General features: G+C 42.6%; 1 protein-coding gene across 1 annotated transcript in view; it reads right to left on the bottom strand.

Annotated features, from left to right (window-relative positions):
• LOC120022190 (receptor-type tyrosine-protein phosphatase T-like) overlaps positions 1–16,666 on the bottom strand; it is a 356,205-nt gene extending 339,539 nt beyond the window's left edge. The window contains exons 1-3 of the mRNA XM_038966074.1: positions 16,455–16,666; positions 13,894–14,069; positions 9,008–9,133 (exon numbers count right to left, since the gene is read on the bottom strand). Coding sequence (XP_038822002.1) covers positions 9,008–9,133; positions 13,894–14,069; positions 16,455–16,666 — 514 coding nt within the window. The remainder of the gene's footprint in view (positions 1–9,007; positions 9,134–13,893; positions 14,070–16,454) is intronic.
• Between the last annotated feature and the right edge of the window lie 5,275 nt (positions 16,667–21,941).

The raw sequence follows: 21,941 nt of genomic DNA, 5'->3' as shown, positions 1-21,941 counted from the left end.
ACTACAAGGTAGTGTAAACAACAAAAAAATTATGATCCACTACGTAATATGGTACACTTGTCATATTTAGGTTTTAATCCAGAGAGGCTAGAAAAGTGATCAAGATCTTCAATGAGACTGTGCAGGGATCCAGATTGCGGATTTAAGAAAAAACTAGTCACTTTCATAGTCCTAAAGCTAAGCCTTTGACATTTTCTGTTGCAAATAGTAATTGTGTATTACATTGACTCAACATGTAGGCTAGATTAAGAGGTACCAAAAGGACAATAGAATGAATTCCAACCTCGGATATCAACACCATATCTGCCAAACCTGTCTACCGTTGCCTGCATCTGCCCAATTTGAAGGAGCACCTACTGGGAAGATAAAGGGAGCAGTTGACAGAATATGTGTTGGAAGTTGTTTCAGCTGAATCCTCGCTACAACCTCTGGTAAATGCACTGTCTGAATGTTACGTTATGTGGGAAGGAACTGCATTAAATGTCGGTACCTTTTGTCTGACTATTGGTGGATTTATTTAACCAGTTTGAGTATGATTTACACAACGTCATTGGATGGAATTTTGACACGAAATTGCAAAGGGCACAACTAACATGGATTGGTTCCACAACAGCAAATTATAGTAATCCAAATGATTTAAAATCAGGTCAATATTATAGATTTGATTTATGTTGGATTTACATGATTTAATTACATTTGATGGAACCACTTAAGTCAAGTTAATATTATTAATTGAATTTATTTGGGATTTGTATGATTGAATTATATTTGATGGAAACACTTAGATTATGCTGGAATTTAAAATACGTTAATCTTACGATTTATTTTTGAATGTATCTCCATTTTAAAGTAGTACATTTCCTTCTTCTTTTGTATTTGAAACGAGCATACAGCTAATATTGGTGATTTACCACCACCTGCAGTGCTGGGCCATTTATTATATCATTGTTGTGGTGATATAGCTTAAAGCCATTTACTAACCATAAGCAACCCAATTTGGAGAAGAACATGCTCTGATCATTGGTTGATCGCTCCCAACCCATAGGAATCCCCAACCAGATGAATACTTTAAAAAATGGTGGAAGCCCTCAATGGAAATAAAACAGGCTATATTCATCTAGAGTCTTCTAACTCTATGGGTACAGCACAAGAGGTGAGAGTGAGAGGCATGGAATATTTCCCTCTCACAGAAACAGGCTACTTCCCAACACTATTCCCACTTTTGCAGAGTCCTCCACCTCCTCCTCTCCATCATGTTAATCTTCGAAACTGAAAGGAGGAGCTCCCTTCCATAACTCTGTGCCGAACCGTCCTCTTTATCGCCGAGAGCGATAGCCAACGCTGCAAACACTTGTTTCATTAAGCATGATTTACGTCCCACACGTCACCGTGCATTTATTGCACTGCCACTGAACAGATTCAGAGAAAAAAGAGGAACTGTTTCTACTCTAGATATTAAATAAACAAATACATGATGGGAGACTGCTTTTTTGAGTGTAGTTAACTTTTAATTAATGTGTGCAGGCACTTAGCACTGTTGTTTGGTTAGTGGTGTTTTTGTAGCACATGAGATGGAGTTTGCAAGACAAATGGCCACTGAATTGATATCAATCATGATATCACTGTCAGGTAAGCATAGGCTACTTTATAGCTAATTAACATTTAATTGAGAAGGTTTTTGGGAAAGCCATCTACCAGAAGACGGTTAGGTCTATCATTAGCGTCACTATATTTTCCTGTTCCTTAATTGTTTGAAACCTTGACAGTTGACGTCATACTATCAGACATGTCTTACCTTGCTTCAAAGTAACCTATAGCCAAAATCCCACTATAGAAACGTGGAGGCAATTATTTTAAAGAGTTCCTCATATTATCTAGCAGCCAAAGGCATTATCCTAGTCATATTAGCAACCCATGATAGTTGCATCTTTAGATCTCCACTCTTTCCCAATTTCTAACAGATATTTCCATCTCTGTCCATGAAACCGCTCACATGTGCAGTGCGAATGTCAAGTTTTTTCCCACAAAGCAAATCACTCTTTTTTTTCCATTCACGCTTGACCACCACCGTATGCACATTGCTGCGGTGAAAATGTGAATAAAAAATATTTTTTATACATTTTAATTTAAAACATTCCTATCTGTTCTATCAGCCTTATTAATTGATACAGCATATACCTCCACTACACTACTTTAATACGAATCATGGGGATTAATAAGTAAGCATACGCAATGCCCACTGAAAAATAAGTGGGTATACAGCGTATACCCTCCACTACACCACTGTTTGTGTGTGTGCGCGCGTGTTTCTGTACCTGTGTCTATGTCTGTCTCTGTCACTGCGTGCGTGCATGCATGCGTGTGTGTGTTTGTGTGACTGGAATATTGTAGTGGTGGTGGTGCAGACAGTGAGTGAGCGGAGAGGGAGAGAAACTGTGCTTGTTCACCTGGGGGGACATGCAGACCTCTTTAAAACAAGGACAGCTAGTCAGTTACTCAGAGCAGCACGGCCGCTACTGTCCATAGAGGCCAGTGATGGAGACAGCTAAGGCCAAACCATCTGTCTATAGCCCAGTCAGAACAAGCCAATCACACTAGATTTATCCCTAACGGCATAACTATAACTGGAAAATAAACCTGATTACATTAATAACATTCATTATTTTTCTGTTTAATTACTTAATGTGGGGTTGTAATATCAAGAACTGTCAAGAACTGCAATTATGTATAATTAAAGCTATCAAGCATTCACACTAGCACTGTATCACTCAGGGTTGCTACTACTCACGCTAACTCGTTTTGCATGTAGTATTCTGATGCAGTGGGTTTGCGCAGGCTATGGTGAACACACTTGTATTAATGAATGTAGTGATGGCTAAGTAGGGCATTGGCTTTGGCAGTTTGACTGTTTCTCTATGGCTGGTTCAGATTGGCTTCCAGGTCAAATGAAACCAGACGTATACTTTGATGGGGTTGGTTCTACTACTGATGATGACACTCTTAATATTACATTTTTACTGCAACCTATGAGTAGATAGCAATGAAAGACTAAGACAGTGAGATGGTCAACACAGACTACATTTCACCACAGGAGTCAATTCTTTCAACCTATCCTCAAGATATGGCCCCATAATCATTTAAAAACATATCAGTATAATATACAAGTAGCCTACTTCTATAAACCAACGGGGAAACACAAAGGATCCATTGGAATATCCATGATAAACATCCTTATGCACTTTTTCCTTCAAAGCGGCCCCTTAAATGTCAACAGAGCTCATTCCCACCATACAACACTTAGTTGTTATCAGCGTGTCGGCTCATAAATGCCATCCCTTTCTCACCGTAAAACGTATTATATTCTCTGGGGACCGATTCCTTCCATATGATGTGGCTTTTAAAATGTTTTGTAGTCTAACAATGGCAGCTGAGTGACTTATGCTGCCCATTCTTCCTAGACACCTTTGAGACTGGCGGGGTGCTCTAGCCCCATGTCACACAAGAGGAATATTATTATATGGCTGCGGGGTGCGTACTGATGGTGGCATCTCATTGGTTGTACAGTGAGCTCTTAAGGTACCCCAGCAGAACCGAAGCAAATCCAGGAGTGGACATGTTGTCAGTTAGAACCCCACATTGAAGTAGTGCTAAGGGCCTGGGGGTTGCAAAGTCCAATATAGGCCTGAGATAGTGGGCTGTCGTGATGGGGAAAGAGCAGGATTTCTCTGTGTTATGAGAAGTACTTTGCCATTCAATGGACCACACCGTCTTATAGCACACACCAGTCATTAGCCAACATTTTTTCAAGATACAATCTAACAATGATGCCATAACTACAACCATAGTATGGCAGACCTGGGTTCAAATAGTATTTGTTTTACTTAAAAAAATGTTGAGTATTTGACTGAGCCTGCGTGAAGTGCCAGATGGGCAGAGTTTGCACTTTTGGAACTATTCCATTGGTTGAAGTGCAACCTAGTCAAATCTGGTATTAGACTATAATTGATCTTGTATTTCAAACCACAATACTATCTCTTCAATGACAATGAAATGAAGATTTTTTCGAAGATCTAAACACTCATATCATCACTGAGTTAATCTCACCATCAACACCCATCTGGAATTCATCTGTGGTGAAACCTATCTTTGTGTGATGATAATACAATTCCAATTCTTGTAATTGCTATTACAGGCCACACTTCACAACACAAAATCCTCCGACAATGGAATTAATTGACTTCATTCTTTGAGGCTGGATCAATATATAAATTAATCTCTTTGGGGAGTGAGGTTTCCAGAAATGGATCCCTGTATTGCTGTCATATTGAGGTCAGACTAAGATATCGTTCCTTGATACCCTTGTGCGCCTAAACTCAGGTTATCTACCATTTTGTATACCAAACCCACAGACAAAAACAGCATTCTACATGCTTCTAGTGCACATCCCACATAACATTCTATGAATCTTATATTGAAACCTATGCACCTGTAACAGACATTATACAACATACTGTACAGCACAGTAAGTAAGTCAGCCGAGGAGTCACACACTGACTACGCTTGAGTGAAAATCACGGGTCGGCATCGGCTGTGATGACTTAAGGGAGAGTGGATAAGGTAGAGAAAGAGGGGGGAGAGGGAGGTAGAGTGAGCGAGAGAGAGACAGACAGAAAGGGGAGAGAGAGACAGACAGAGGAGTGAGAGAGTAGAGAGAGAGCAAGAGAGAGAGAGAGAGATGGAGAAATAGAGAGAGAAAGAGAGATAAAGAGGATAGGGAAGGGAGATTCTCAGAGGTGTGGGGTCCCCAGTGATGGAGTAAAGGGGGGGGAAGTGAAGGAGTGCTCTGAGCCTGGCAGCAGACTGCTGGGTTTTCATTGGCAGCCCGTCGCTCTGAGGATGGGCCCACATTGTCTTTTTAGTGCCTGGGAACGTGAAACCAAAATTGATGCGTGTTATGATTCCCTTCTTCCCATCTCGAAGGCTATCACCGGAGTCTTGGTAGGGCAGCGTGAGGGGAGAGGAGGAAAGTTCACACAGACTGGAAGTGTGTGTGGTTGTGTGCGTGCATGTGTGTGTGCGCAATGCGCATGCTTGAAAGTGTGCATGTGTATCAGAACATTTCCCTGTTGCCACCAAAAGAACCTTAGACAGACATGACTCTTGGATTTTACCTGGCCTGGGTAAGATTTTCTTCATAAATCCTCTTTTTCATTAGAAAACCAAACAGCAGCAACTGGGCACCCACATTTGTGGCTTTGTGTTTGTGGCTTTTTGCTTGCAGAGGTTAAGTCATCAATCAGAGTGTCCAAATAAAATTATTTCCATTCGCTTTATCCCTCAACAGTGAGTGTCTAATAAAAAACGCTATTGCTCTCAGACAAATAAACATAAAACCTATAAGGGGTTCGTTGACTGCGAGCGGTCTCATGTAGGTGACCTAAACCCGACATTCAAAGAAAAACGAGGCTGCGGGGGAATTATCCCAGGGCTCTGTCTAGGAAACTGACTGTAGGTACACATCCTTCTCTTATCTCCTAGTCCCAGCACGCTGTCTCACAATGACAGCTACCTCGCAGACTCTAATTTATTCAGGGTTTACTCAAGAGGTGATAATCCATTTATCTTCATAATAGTGTGCTCATTAGAGAGAGTGACACTCAATCCAGCTGGGATGAGGCCCCATGGATCTGCGGTATCCACCGGGTACTGGTGCAGCTTCCCGACTTCAGTGATAATGAATAACCCATTCGATTTGACCTTTGGCCGTAACTCTGCCTCCATTATGGCTCAGGTGAATTCTGGGGGTGACTGTTAAAAATAGCACAAAAAAGCAAGGGTGAGTTGTGAACCGTCCTGCTTATCTAATCAGCATTGTTACCGTGTCTGGTTAAGAGGTCCTGTGAGTATGGTGAGTAATAATTTCACCTCCATTGACAGGAGATGGTCACTGTATGTGAGGAGAGAGAGAGCGTGCCTGTGGCCCCTTTCCCTGTCAATTTCTTATCAATGTGGCTCCCTCTCCACTTCCAACCCTCGCCCGCCTGCCACGCTCAAATCAGAAACACAATCAAGTCTGCAAGTCAGACAAGAGCACTCAAATCATCACCAAAAACAAAACAAGTAGACGAGTAATTTAACCCCTTTACCCTCATCAGATTTACACAGACCAATAACACAAGGAATTAATGCAACTGGGCTGTTGACAACCTATAATTCAAATGTCCATTACTAATCCCAGAGTCCTTTGGCATAGGCTTCAAACTCCACAGTTTCCCCAGTCGAGTAAACACGTCACATCAAAATGACGGTCCTCAGCCATGTTTCTGGTGATTGGTTCAGATTTTTTTTTTTTCTTCAGCCAGAGCTCCACTTGAAGAGGTAATAATGGAGATAGATGTGGGAGCAGATTTCAGAGAGACGTGCAAATGGGCGGAGAACGCAACAATTCCGAAACTCCCTGTCCACAATCACTCTGCAGTCAATCTCTGACAAAAGTGACGAATCAACAAAACATGTCACGTCACAGTGATATTTACTTGTACCTTATACACTAGATACTGCTTTTGTAGCGAGAGAGGTGTAAAAAGGACTCTAAGCGTAGCTACTGTGTAGCGGCGAGAGCCTAATGGACTCTAACAAAAGCCATGACCAGTGATTAGTATATCCCCTCTCTTGAGAAACACTATTGCACACAAAGTCCGCCATGCAAACAGAAGAAACCTTGCCCATTGCCCCGAGAGACATGGGACAAATCCCACCGCGGCCACCAATTTAAAGTGCCATTTGGAGTGTTTGAAGAGTGAAATATCAACAAAAGGAAAATTAAGACTCAATGATGGGAACAGCAGGGCCTCCTGGGTGGCGCAGTGGTCTAGGGCACTGCATCGCAGCGCTAGCTGCGCCACCAGAGACTCTGGGTTCGCGCCCAGGCTCTGTCGCAGCCGGCCGCGACCGGGAGGTCCGTGGGGCGACGCACAATTGGCCTAGCGTCGTCCGGGTTAGGGAGGGTTTGGCCGGTAGGGATATCCTTGTCTCATCACGCACCAGCGACTCCTGTGGCGGGGCGGGCGCAGTGCGCGCTAACCAAGGGAGCCAGGTGCACGGTGTTTCCTCCGACACATTGGTGTGGCTGGCTTCCGGGTTGGAGGCGCGCTGTGTTAAGAAGCAGTGCGGCTTGGTTGGGTTGTGTTTCGGAGGACGCATGGCTTTCGACCTTCGTCTCTCCCGAGCCCGTACGGGAGTTGTAGCGATGAAACAAGATAGTAATTACTAGCAATTGGATACCACGAAAATTGGGGAGAAAAGGGGGTAAAATTATTTTTATTTTTTTAATGATGGGAACAGCATATACAGAGTGCAAGAAGATTACTTTATTCCCTTGAGTCAACAACTATCACATACTAGTCAACTGTCGCAAACTTTAATCTGCACTCATAGGGCTTGTTTCCAGGACACAGATTAGGAAGATTAGGCTTAGTCCTGGACTAAGAATTATTCTCTGTGAAGGACCTCCATTGAAAGCTCTTTTGAGTCTATGACTAGGCTTAATCTCTATACGGCAAACCGGCCCATACACTTTCAGTAGTCACAGTGACAGAAAGTAATATTGCTTCTTGGTCTTGACACCAGGACTGAACACCTTTAAGTAGACAGGTCCCCTTTATTCCAAGAATAGAACTGACCATAAAATGCCTCAACCGTGGAGTAGTAGTGGGAAAGTTGAGTTGAAAAGAGCTTAGACCTGATAAGGCTCTTATACTCAGCGTGTCATCTGTGGCTTTCAAGTAATATTATAAGGAGTTTGGTCTGTCGGAGAGACTTTGTGTGACTGCTCAACCTCTTCTTAACGCCACCAACCGATCTCCTATCCCAGGTAATATCCTGGCGCCAAACATGAGCATTATAAAAGGAAGGAGAAGAAAACAAACACAGAAAAACACAACTGAACCCATTCCCTCGGAACGGCACTCTTTTTGAAGCGGTGAAAGAGCCCTGGTGACAAGGAGGACAGCTTGCACTGATGGGAATAACCTCATCACCTGAGCCCCTCCTGAGTCGCTGAGCCTCACTGCTCTCACTCTCTTTTTATGTAGAGCCTACTGTGTCCAGCATTGTTCAACGGTACATTGTATGAAATGCCATGCGCGATCAGTGAAGATGCTTGTCCCTCATGCATTTCAGCTGTTGTGGGTGACACACACAGAAGGGCAGACACATGAGGTACCTACCTCCACATTAACACATGCAGTGATGCCTTTGATTAGATGCTCCTATCCCGATGACACAAATATGAAGGAATATGGGTGAAATAGGTTCCTGTTGTTTATTTATTTATACCGCCCCTTTTTTTCACATTTTTATCTGAAGTACCCTGTTTTGCCATGCCGAAAAAAAGAGACTTTGATCACGTTGTTCTCGGCGCTTCTGATTTTCACACGACCTGAATTTGCACCAAATGCAAAAAATTGCCCCATATGCCTTCTTTGTGCGATCTTCAATGAAATTTGCTCAGCAGTCAGCACAGTAGACAAATATAACAAGCCTCTACTACAGTACTGGCAGTCTGTGTCCCAAATGACACCCTATGCCTAAATAGTTTACTACTTTTTCACCAGGGTCCAGAGGAAGACCCTTAGGGATATGGTCAAAAGTAGTGCACTATGTAGGGAATAAGGTGCCATTTGTTACATAGTTGCAGTGTGTTCAACTGCTAACTGGATTAATGTCAGTGGCGTAACACTAGAAGGCACCCCGTGGAGCTGGGGAGCTGACACTGACATCCCTACCATAGGTGATCAGTCAGAGAGAAACAAAGAGAGATTGTGAGAGAGAGAGGGAGTGAAAGCGGAGGAGAGCCAAAATACAGATATAATTGTCCACGAGAGGACAAGAAAGAAAGATGCGCTGACGAAAGCAAGACACACACACACATCCAAAAAAAGAAGGGGTGAGGAGAGGAGATAGGGGAAAATAAAGGAAGGAGAGAGGAGGAAGCCCCGTTGTGTACCTGTGGGAACAGCCGCGTCCATAGTGGGCCTCTCCCAAGTGTTGACTTGCTCCCAGGCGAAGCCATTGGTCCCCAGGGCCACACTGTAGCCACAGCTGCTGTAGTGCTCTTCAAACGAACAACTGCCTGTAGGACACGACGAGAAGAGAAGGGTTGCATATGTAAACACGATAAAGCCATATACTCACATCATTATTTCATCCCCGCTAAATAATGATTTTCCAGCGCATTAGGCTTCATGCTAGCCAGAAGCCATGGATTGAGAAAGCAAGACTAAACTCGGTCTAATTAAATGTACTCTTTGAGACGCGTGGTTTAATTGCAATGAGAGGATTCAAAGGGAATTCTTAGGTTTTTTTGGTGTTTTATCTCTGTTTTTTCAATTACACCCATAGTTTAAGTGTTTTTGAGCGATTGATTGATTGATCGATTGATCTAGGCTGTGCTGACTTGACAGTTTACTGTGGCAAGGAATACAGTTGTTGTATTATACATGAATGGATATATTTTTTCCAATTAAATGAAAAGCTTGCTTCTGGTTTTAATCTAATTTATAAAATTGCATAAGCCAAGGACTAAACACTCATTGGCAGTTAATGACTTGCCTGTTTACTGAATGGGAAAATCAGAGCACAAGAATGGGTTATTATTCCATTAAAATGAGAGGGGAGTTGGTGTCAATGATCTTTTGTTAGACAGATTATGACTTGGGTTTAAATCCCCCCCCCCCCCCCAAAAAAAAAACACCACAGTATGTCCATTCTGAAATGTCCCAAACATTTCAGGCTGTCCTAATATGGACACTACATAACAAATAACTTTTCACTTTCCATATCAAAAGTGTCAAACAACCACCATCGTGGCATCGTGTCTGTTTCTTGCGGGGGGGGGGGGGGGGGGGGGGGGTGTAAAGTGACAAGAAAAACAAGCCAAAGCCCTTCATCTCCTCTAATTAATGTTGCCTACCAATTTGATCCATTATTGATAAGTTGCCCACAGCAGATAAGCAACAGTTTCATTATCATTTGAAGCTGCTGCTACAACCTGCACCCACATCTGCAAATAGGAGAGGAGCTAGCGTAAAAATGGGGGCTTTTCATCACTAATGCTAGTAGACAGTGAGATGTAATTGGGAAGTTTTCCAGCAGCTGAGTTTCTTTAGGCTCTCTGTCGAGACATTGTTTATCAAATAGAGTTTCCCATGTAGCACTTTCATCAATAATGTTTTAATGAACTGAGAGGCATGTTTCTAAGGGCAATGAATGGGAGTTGGAATGCGGAGTTAGAATGCGTTCACAGTCGCTACAGTCAAAGAGGATGTTGTTTACGCTAGAAAAAAATGCCAGAGAAGAAATTGAAGTGTTTGCACCTCAGGATTTCATTTGAGAATTAGGGGCCCTGCAATTAATTTGTATTGCTGGCAGATTACAACTGTACTGTAATTAATGTGCATTTAATTTTAATTAATTTAATATTTTTGCCATTTTGGGCAACTACATAGTGAGTTTGCTAGCTAGTTTAGTTGAATTTTAAGATGATATGATCAACAAAGAGATCTTTGGAAATATCAGTTTTGAAATGTTGTTGTGGTAGAAAAGGTAAAGAAAATGGACACCAGGCTACAGTACAGTACAGTATATTTAAAACGAGTGATGATTGAATGTTGAATTTCTCAAGTAATCTTTACATAGCTCTTTATAAAGATAAGCTTTTTGGACAGATTATCCTCAGGGTTCATTCATTTGGATCAGTGGTTTCTGGTTAAGTTGAGTATTAGTGTTGATAAAGATAAAGATATGCACCCATCTTGTGATCATACTCAAGACCCTTCTAAAACATTCCAGTCTTTTATCCATTTCCGGAGCCCCAATCGTACCCTTTGGATAATTAGAACCTTACATTTATACCCACTTTCAATCGAAACTGACAGTTTCTAGCATGATATACACCAATGGGGACAAACTCTGCTAAAGCGTCTGTTTTCTGTTCACTTAGATAAGATCTTAGTTTGCTCCCATAAAATTTACTGTCATCATCTAAGATTTAATTACAGCGTTTACAAACATACTGTGTGTACTCTTCTTGTATCCCCCGGCGGCATTTCCGAGCTAGGCAGGCTAATATACGGCTCGGATGCTAAAGCTATTACTTTCACTCCAATAGGCATGAATAATAGCCAAATATAGCTTTCAATAATTTGGCAGTCAACAGAGATGTACAGTATCAGGACAGTGTTTTTGTCATGTAATATTTGTCTTCCAATTTAGGTCAAATGTGTCCTGACAAAGGCCAAGCAGCCATATTCTTATTTTCATTAGATGACTCAATGGGACACATTTTTGTATTTTTCTTGGCTCAGAAAAACAAACACACGCACGTACACACCTGAAGTCAATAGATCAAATCCATTTGGACAGGATCGAGGACATAAGACATAGTAGACCGATTAAATGAGTGAGCGAGACACACAGACTCAACACAAACACACAGAGAGAATCGCTTTCACTCACATCCCGTTTGAAATGAATCCAGCTTCGCCAGTCATGCTGAATTAGACGAGAAAATAAGGCTAACGAGGGTGCCTCTAATAACACACACAGCTCGTTCGATTTAGCCGCTCCCTCAACCCCTACTAATTCTACCTTTTCCACTTCGCAAACACTCTTAAACCTCATCAGCCCAAGTCCCACAATCCATTTCCCCAAGCCAATCTATCCCCATCCATCACCTTGTGGAGAGGAGAGAAGGCTTTGGGTAAGATAAGTAGCCAGGCATTGGACAGAGGTTCTACAAGCTCACTCAGGTCAGAGCTGGGACATGTTCAGTGTTCAAGCACCAAACAGAAGAATACTGAATAAAATGGGAGAAACTACTGTAAACCATTTTGCTACGGTGTGACCTCATGAGCATTACCCAGCTGAGAGAGCATACAGTTGCTTGAAAATTAAATCTGTCTCCACAACAAGCACTCTGGGTTCATGAGCGGTCGGTGATACGCTTTAGGGACACGCTTCTCACCGGTAGAAAATACTGAACTGTCAATGAGTTAATGCTTCTTGGTTTTGCATCTCTCTCCTCAGGCTTTGAAACGCTTGTATGAATGAAATATACAGATGTAGGATCTTAATTTAATCATTATTTTGGATGACTGAGTTTTTAACATGTTGATCTCATGTTGATCTCAAGTAAAGACGTTCAGTTTAATTGCACAACAAGCCTCCGTGCATCTTTACTTGCACACTAACCTTAAATTAAGACCAAAAAGCACCCCCAAAAAATCTATGCATTACTATAATCTAGCGGAAATCACTCAGTTCTGCCTTCAGGGTAAGATTCGTGACAATGAACTTCAACCTGCGTAAAAATGATCTTCCTCACAGACTTGTGTCAGTCGTTTTTTATCCCTTCTCTGACGAGGTCTTGACACTATTCGCATGCCAATCTCAATTCAGAATTGTTTGACTAAAATGGCAACTTTGCATTAATGACTCCCTTTCCCTCTCCTGTGTAAGGTGGTGTATCCTCAGAGGAGGCCAATCCTGATCACCTAATTCCAGGGATTGGTAGAACAGACGACATGGAAAACCACAATAAGTCTACTTGGAAAAGCTAGCTTCTATCGGCCTTTAAATCAAATAAAATATATTCGCTACATACAGTTTACAGCACGTATAAAAAGTGTAGCGAAATGCTTATGCGCTAGCTCCCTCAACAATGCAGTAAATGAATCTATTGAATAATAATAACAACAATCAAAAGAGTCAATTCTAAAATAACAAGTAATAGAACAGGTATTTACAAACAAATGTTACACTGTATTTATTGCCGATCGAGACTATTTGCACCTTAGAAACTAAGGTGCAGGTCTGAGCAGGGAGACAGCTAGGGTTAGCTGTTCAGCAGTCTGATGGCCTGGTGGTAGAAGCTGTCTCGGAGCCTGTTGATCCAAGACCCGATACTATCTTGCAAAAAGGTATTGGAGTATCACAGTGAACAGTAGTGGTGCAATAAATCACAAAACTTACGGTTCGGATTACGGTTTTTAGTCACGGATCGGATAATTTTTGGGGTGAGCAAAAAAAAAGAAAAAAAAAAGAGACAAATATGGAACGAATTGCAAAAATCACTGAAGCTGGAGACTTATATCTCCCTCACTAACTTTAAGCATCAGCTGTTCGATCGCTGCAGCTGTACACAGCCCATCTGTAAATAACCCACCCAACTACCTCATCCCCATATTGTTATTTATTTTTTGCTCCTTTGCACCCCAGTATCTTTACTTGCACATCTATCACTCCAGTGTTTAAATGCTAAATTGTAATTATTTCACCACTATGGCCAATTTATGGCCTTACCTCCCTAATCTTACTACATTTGCACACACTGTATAAAGATTTTTCTAATGTGTTATTGACTGTACGTTTGTTTATCACGTGTAACTCTGTTGTTTGTGTCGCACTGCTTTGCTTTATTTTGGCCAGGTTGCAGTTGTAAATGAGAACTTGTTCTCAACTGGCCTATCTGGTTAAATAAAGGTGAAATAAAAATAAAATAAATCTTAAAATATTCAATACACAATTGTTAAATTAAAGTACAATATGAGGCATGATACCTTCTTCCTTCAAACAATAGTGAATGAAAAAAATAGCCAGTGTCCACATCATCAAAAAAAAAAGAAATCAAAGTAGACCTGAGCTTGTAACTTCAAATTATTTTTCAAGATGAGGATGTCTACATTGTCTGGGGAGTGGGTAGACCTCTTTGCAGTCACTATGTCCCCTGCCGTGAAGAACACCCTCTCGCTAGGAACTTGAGTGCCAGGCACAGCCAGGTAGCATCTTGCCATCATGGCAACTCATTGCTTTTCCACCATGCCAGTGGATCACCATCCACTGGAATGCCGCTTGCTGCCTTGTAGGATGCCACCTCCTCTTTAAGGGTGTTGGAAAATGTCTTGCTTGTGTCCTTGCTCGCAAAGGTCTCCTCGAAAAGCTCCTTCCTGGCCGAATTATTTTGTGGAGGAGATGCCTCAGTCTGCTCCTGTCGGCTCTGTGGCTTGACCCTGCAGAAAAAATGACTTGATCTATTAAACTTACTAATTATTTATTTTCATATTTCATAGAACTATAATTGTGGCAATAACATTTAATAAAAGCCATTATTATTCCAAATGAAAATTGGATTATTCTAATAGCAATAGCATAGACTAAGACTAGACTGCAGTATATTTATTATTTAAGTAATTCACTCTTATTTTTTTTACCTCTTCAGTGGCCACAATCTCAGTGGTGAGATCACTGTATGTTCTCTGGCATTGGGCAGGGTCTAGGTGAGACAGGGGCTTGAACCTTGGATCCAGTGCGGTAGATCAATGAAGGTAGTCCTGTACATTATGGGGGTATCTGGGGTTCAGGTCCTCTCTAATGGCAGCCTTGACATCTCTAGTGATGGTGCTGTCTTCCTCACTTGGAGCCATGGATTGTAGAATCCTTGTTTTCAGAGGTAGGATCATGGACACAGACAGTTTCAGTGCTCAATAGGGTTGTAACCGTTTGAGGGGTTTGAGCACCTGGAGGACCTCCTCTGCCACTTTCACGTCATCATCAGACGAGGTGACGACGTCTTTATTTCTTTCAGGGTCTTGTCTGTCAGTGCAGAGTATACAGCTGCCTGCTGCTCAAGATAGCGCCATCTTCCATCTTGTTGTGACATCGTGTATGAGCTTGTGGGTCGGTAGCTGTAGCATTGCTTGCTTGGTCTAAAGCACATGAGCGGCTGTTGTGCTTCGGTGGAAAAAGGAAACCACGTTCCTGATCCTCCCAAGGAGGCGGTACATCTGGTTCACTGAGATTCCCTTTCGGGATGCTAAATTTATCATATGTGCAAAGCAAGCTATCTGTGGCCCCAGTCCAGCTTCTATCACTGAATTTACTTGGTTCTTGGCATTATCTGTGGCGGTTGGGATATTGCTATTGGGCCTCTCTAGCTTCCACTCCGCAGCAGTACCTGCGCAATATTTGTACCTGTGTGACTCTCATTGAGGGGGCTTGTATGTAGCACCGGACTTCGCATCTCCCACTCCTCTGTGGTGTAGTGAGCAGTCACGTAGCTTTCCGTTGCCCTGGAGGTCCACCCGTCTGTGGTGTGGGCAACAGAGGATGCCTTGGATAAATCGTCAACAATTTTGATATTTTCCTGTTCATAAAGATCTCTTCATAAAGATCTGGCACTTCATACTGAAGGGGATTTCATAGCGTGGCTCAAGCACTTTCACCATATGTTTAAACCCTCTGTTTCCCACAACAGACTATTGCCTCATGTCTGCAGCGATAAACATCCCAGTAGATTTGGTGATGGCTTTAGCCCGGTCTGATTCTGCAGCAAAGAGCTGCTTAAATGCTGCGGTGAGAAGTTGTTGTCTCTTGGATGAGTTGGCTCCAGTTACTGACACACCAGGGTGATGACACTTTAAATGTGTGGCCATGCTCGATGTATTTCCATGATCATACGGCTTTCTTGTTGCACAATGCCTACACACAGTAATGGTGTTGTCCACCACCCTTCTTCCGTCATCATATTTGACAGAGAAGCCAAAATTGCCCCATACATGAGACTTAAATGAAGCGGGAGGCTTTTCCAGTTCTTCAACTCCTCTGCTAGCCATGTCTGTCATTGCTCTTTTTTCTTCTTTGATTTTGCAAAGCGAGCATCCAGGATTGATTCGTTGGGATTCAACATGCCCCTTTCACGTGAACAGTACACACAACTGCTTTTTCAAAGTAATCAAATCAACCTTCAGGCTTCAGAGTAAAACACAGCACGCATCAGTCTTGTCTTTATGTTTTCACTGCAACTCTGCATCAAGATTTAGGGAATTATTACTTTAAAAAGTAATAGCGGCAGTAAAACTGTATTTCACACTGATGGTTAAACTTTGCAATTGATCCGCGGTTCACATGTGTGCCGAACCGTGGGGGGTGATTCGTACGGATCACGGATCAAGTACGGTCTGTTACACCACTAGTGAACAGTCCATGGCTCGGGTGGATGAAGTCCTTGGCGATCTTTTGGGACTTCCTCAGAAACCGCTTGGTGTAGATGTCCTGGAGTACAGGGAGCTCTCCCTCAGTGATGTATTGCACCGTCCACACCACCCTCCGTAGGACCTCCCGGTTGAGGATGGTGCAGTTGCCAAACCAGGCAGTGATGCAGCCAGTCAATATTTGAATTTGATATTAAGATGTTCTCGATTGTGCAACTGTAGAACTTCTTGAGGATCCAAGGGCCCATCCCGCATTTCTTCAGGCGCGATGGTGGTGTGATTGGACCATGTCAGATCCTCTGTGAAGTGTACGCCGAGGAACTTGAAGATTTTGACCCTCTCGACTACAGCCCCATTGATGACAATAGTGGTGTGCTCCTCCCTGTTTCCTGTAGTTTTGCTGACGTTGAGGGAGAGAGGCTGTTTTCCTGCCACTGTGCCAGGGCTCTAACCTCTTCCCTGTAGGCTGTCTCATCGCAATCGGCGATCATGCCCACCACCGTCGTGTCGTCTGCAAACTTAATGATGGTGTTGGAGGCATGAGTGGTCTCACAGTCATGAGTGTACAGGGAGTACAGGAGCAACAAGGCACTGGACAAGGCAACAAAACACGTCATTCTTTCAAACAAGAAATCCCTCACATAGCACTAGGCACAGCGATTATGGTTTTCTATGAAGTCCCGATGTTCGGGGCCACAGAGGGGTAAGGGAAAAGATGTGAATAGGGAAATAGATATGTGTTTGCATGTGTGTACCTGTATGACCCCCACTGTCCTTGGGTCTGGCTGTGCGTGTAGGGCGGATAAGAACAGTGTTTGTCCATGGATGCTCGTTGTGGGGCCTTCTGCGAAACACAGTGGGGGCTTATAAAGCCGAGCCAGCAGAAAGAACAGGCACAGGAGCCAGAGAGCTTCCAACCGGGTCACTCACCCACAGCCAATCAGGCCAAAGGATGTGGAAATGCAGCCTCTCTCTCTCTCTCTCTCTCTCTCTCTCTCTCTCTCTCTCTCTCTCTCTCTCTCTCTCTCTCTCTCTCTCTCTCTCTCTCTCTCTCTCTCTCTCTCTCTCTCTCTCTCTCTCTCTCTCTCTCTCTCTCTCTCTCTCTCTCTCTCTCTCTCTCTCTCTCTCTCTCTCTCTCTCTCTCTCTCTCTCTCTCTCTCTCTCTCTCTCTCTCTCTCTCTCTCTCTCTCTCTCTCTCTCTCTCTCTCTCTCTCTCTCTCTCTCTCTCTCTCTCTCTCTCTCTCTCTCTCTCTCTCTCTCGTTAGAATTGACCCTAACACCCCATATCATAAAAATGTACCAATAAAAACGATTAGCTACTACAAAATGCATGTCAGGCATTTTTATCTCATGGGAAAAATATATTATAGTGGGTTAGAAAATCCTACGGTTAGTAAAGAATGCTCTGGTATGAACCTATAAACATCTGTTTCTTGAGCTTTCATAGTGGGCACACACACACACACACACACACACACACACACACACACACACACACAGAGACAACTAATATGCACGCACGCACCATGCAACGATGTGTCCATTCTATAAAGAATAATATTCAGCCTAATTTTCTCCTCCAGGTATGAGTCCTTAAAAATAACACCAAAGGTTATGCCCAATGATTCAATCGTCAACTTCAACGTAGATTCATTAAGCCCACCTTTTGTTACAGTAGTGACCTAGTCTCTCTTTATCTCACTAAGTGTTAGTGTCTGACTCCTCACCCTGTGACCTCAGAGATGAGCCTTCGCGGCTAGCGCCCGTCACACCACTGTCCTCCATCTCTGCCTGCCCATATCTCCTCAGCTGCTTAAAAATAACTGTTTGCCCCCACCAGCCCTCTTTTAACCCACCGTCACCCACGAGCTTGAAGAAGACGCGCAGTGGCATCAAAGGGATGTTAAAGCCTTGTTTAAGAGCTCAGAGCCCCGGAGGTTGAAGGGGTTAACCCTGGGCTCATTATAGACCTCACACTCAGTCAATAAGATTTCGACGCAGCAGAGTGACTAACCTACCCTCACCCAGGTCGCTCACTCCCCCTCTCCTCTGTCTATGCGCTGATATACGGTATGACTACAGCTGCCTGGGCTTCTGTGGCAGATGTTATGTGTTAGTGCCAAAAGGAAAGATATTTTGCTGCATGGGCCTCTGGTGGATGCTAAGTGGTAGCGTCAGAGCTAAATGAGAAGATATTGAATGCAAGGGCATTGATGGCGGATTGCTAGGCGGTAGTGTCAGAGCAAAATTTGAAGATATTTAATGCTAGGGCTTCTGTGGCAAATGCTAGTCCACATGTTAGCATAAGGGCTAGAAAGATGGACCTTTACATTCAAGACCACAGTAACCACACCAGGGCCATTCCTACCATATTACTCACAGGCCTGCTTCTCTAAGGGAGGTGATCCATGGCTGTTAGAGACTTCAGTAAAAAATATTTTTACCCAACTGTCCCTGAACACTTGAAGAAAAAACAAGTGACCCTCCCCTATACCCAAAATAATAATTACAACATAAAGTGGATAGGAGAAAACATGCCTACCATTTACCCTCACTCCTAAGACAGACCAAAACATTTGCAGTTTTAGAAACTGTTCTTCATTTTGTAAGAATTACATGGCAAGGTAGCCAGAAGTTTGTGGATTCGCACACCACCGCGGACAAGGGTAGGGGTGAAAAGATATCCATTATTTTATTCCATGATATTGTTGTTACAAAATAGATGTGTTGACTGTGGTTAGAGCATGTGAATATAAGACCATCTGCTAGGGTAAATTAACAAACTAGGCATGCATAACTCACCGCTTGATCGTCAAATCTAAGACTGGCCAAACTCGTGTTTCTAAAAATGACTAAGGCTCGTATTTCTGTGTGTTATTATGTTATATTTAAGTCTATGATTTGATAGAGCAGTCTGACTGAGCGATGGTAGGCACCAGCAGGCTCGTAAGCATTCATTCAAACAGCACTTTTGTGCGTTTTGCCAGCAGCTCGTCGCTGTGCTTCAAGCATTGCGCTGTTTATGACTTCAAGCCTATCAACTCCGGAGATTAGGCTGGTGTAACCGATGTGAAATGGCTAGCTAGTTAGCGGGGTGCGCGCTAATAGCGTTTCAAACGTCACTCGCTCTGAGACTTGGAGTGGTTGTTCCCCTTGCTCTGCATGGGTAACGCTGCTTCGAGGGTGGCTGTTGTCGATGTGTTCCTGGTTCAAGCCCAGGTAGGAGCGAGGAGAGGGACGGAAGCTATACTGTTACACTGGCAATACTAAAGTGCCTATAAGAACATCCAATAGTCGAAGGTATATGAAATACAAATGGTATAGAGAGAAATAGTCCTATAATTCCTATAATAACTACAACCTAAAACTTCTTACCTGGGAATATTGAAGACTCATGTTAAAAGGAACCACCAGCTTTCATATGTTCTCATGTTCTGAGCAAGGAACTTAAATGTTAGCTTTCTTACATGGCACATATTGCACTTTTACTTTCTTCTCCAACACTTTGTTTTTGCATTATTTAAACCAAATTGAACATGTTTCATTATTTATTTGAGCCTAAATTGATTCTATTGATGTATTATATTAAGTTAAAATAAGTGTTCATTCAGTATTGTTGTAATTGTCATTATTACAAATAAATGTAAAAAAATCATCCGATTAATCGGTATCTGCTTTTTTTGGTCCTCCAATAATCGGTATCGGTGTTGAAAAATCATAATCGGTCGACCTCTAGTATAGGCTATGGAAAATTTTATTGAGACCACACTAGGCGGTACCATAAGTCTCCTGTCCTGCACACTGAATTATTGAGCTAATTAATTAGTAGGCCAACAAAGCTCAATTATTAAGTAGGTGGCTGTAACCAACTCCTGCTGGTACACGGGCTGCCTCTGCTAGACGTGTTTAAACACAACACACTAAACATTAAAACACACACAAAAGTACACACACATCTTCTACCACCACTGACAAATCCCAGGTCCCTTTTTTTTTCTTCCTTTACGACTAAGGTTTCGTCTTGGTATAGAAAAAACTGTGGCGGTCGGAAATGAAGGTGTTCAAATGACCAGTAAGGTAAAAATCTGACAGCACAATTCCCAGACTTCAACATGACTCTTTTTAGACTGGTGATAATAGCCACTCGGCGCTTCAAACTCTACTGTCTCTCTCGCTTTCTCTTTCTATATGTGAAGACAGCAAGCTGATGCAGCTGAGGGTTTATCCTCCCACTGACACTGTAGAGCTGGAGACAACTTAGGCAGTTTCATGCGACGCAAGACTGTGTGAGTTGTGTGAGTGTGCTGCTGAGAAGCTGAGCTCGTCATTCATATTCATACGGATAGAGCCGCCAAGCGATTCTCCCTTTTCAGCTCCCTCCACAACCCCAGAGGGATGAGGGAGTGAAACAGTGGACTACACTGGGTCACTGCTTATGCCAGGGGTACCTTGGTTGAGCAGAGACATTTAAGAATCACGCATTGTCCTGCTAGAGTCAAATCAGAGCTGAACTATGGTGTTCAAAAAACTCCCAAAAAGGGAGCTAGCCAGAAGGGAATAAAAAGTCAAGGTAAGTCCTCCAACAACTCACCCACAGAGAAGAAAGGATAAAGCCAACAAAACTTTGCATATACTTTCTTCTAACTAATGGACAATAAAGTTGTATTGTAATGTAATGTACTGCTGATAAGTGGCTCTACTGCAACATAGCTGAGGCTGATACAATGTACAGTCCAAACCTGTCACAGAGTCACTGGGCACTGAACATAATGTGTTATACGTCTTGCTCACTGTCTCTTAGAAAAAAGGGTGCCAATTGGGAATAATACCTTTCACTGTTGGGGATGGTGGGAAAAAATGCATCAGTGGAAGAACCACAGGAAGAGTGGGGAATTTAAAGGTCATGTCATGGACAAAGCTGCGCACTTGTAAATATCTAAAGAAATGACTATTTGGAAGGTGGAATTTAGCTGAGAGTTGTTGGAACGACGCAAACCAAAGTGACGTCTAAACTGGTTCCAGATCTTGAGAGTGGTTTTTATACAAATGTTTTTGGTATAACCTGAAGTAGAAGAATGAATAGGGGAACGCGCTAAAGCAGCCAGTGAGGATGGCATACACGAGGAAGATTCTATTTTCAACCATGCTGGAATGATATGTGGGGTATCTGCACGGATCCAGTACTGAATTACATGGAAATTGGCAGCCCAATAATAGACCTGAAAATTATGCTCCCTAAGGCTTTAGGCCATTGCAGGAACACCTTGCAGATCCATTGATTTTTTTTTATTAGAGATTAAGTCGGAGATAATATTTTTCACGCAAATTATAGAATTTGTCCGTGACATGTACCCCTTGGTATGTGCATTTGTCTAGAACTACTCTGAAAAGGTAATGTGTGTAATGGGTAGTTACGAGCTCGCCCTTATTCAGATTGAATTTGTAACCAGAGACGAGGCCAAATGCATTGTGAACAGATAGCATAATGGGTAAGGATATATCTGGGTTTCAGATAGAATAACAAGTCATCAGCATAAAGTGGGACCCTTTATTCGATGTCACCTCTGAACATGCAATAGCGAGGGGCTAGATGGGAATAGCAAAAAGCAAGGAAAACATTAGACACGCCAGTCTAGTGCCTCTGAAGAAAGGAAAGTGGGTGTTATTCATTCTGACAGATGCAAGTGGAGAAGTGTGTAGCAACTTGATCCAAGCAATGATTTTTTTTGCCGAAGCCAAATGTTTCTATAAAAAAGGTAGCCTCACTCCACTCTATCAAAAGCCTTCTCAGCATTTAGAGAGATTAGAATCTCTGGGAGTTTATACAAAACATTAAAAAGTCTTCTGATATTTGAGAAATATTGTCTATTTTTTATAAAAAATCTTTCTGAT

Source organism: Salvelinus namaycush, chromosome 2 (assembly GCF_016432855.1).
Source record: "Salvelinus namaycush isolate Seneca chromosome 2, SaNama_1.0, whole genome shotgun sequence".
NCBI lineage: Eukaryota > Metazoa > Chordata > Actinopteri > Salmoniformes > Salmonidae > Salvelinus > Salvelinus namaycush.
This window is presented reverse-complemented; position numbering and strand designations above follow the sequence as displayed.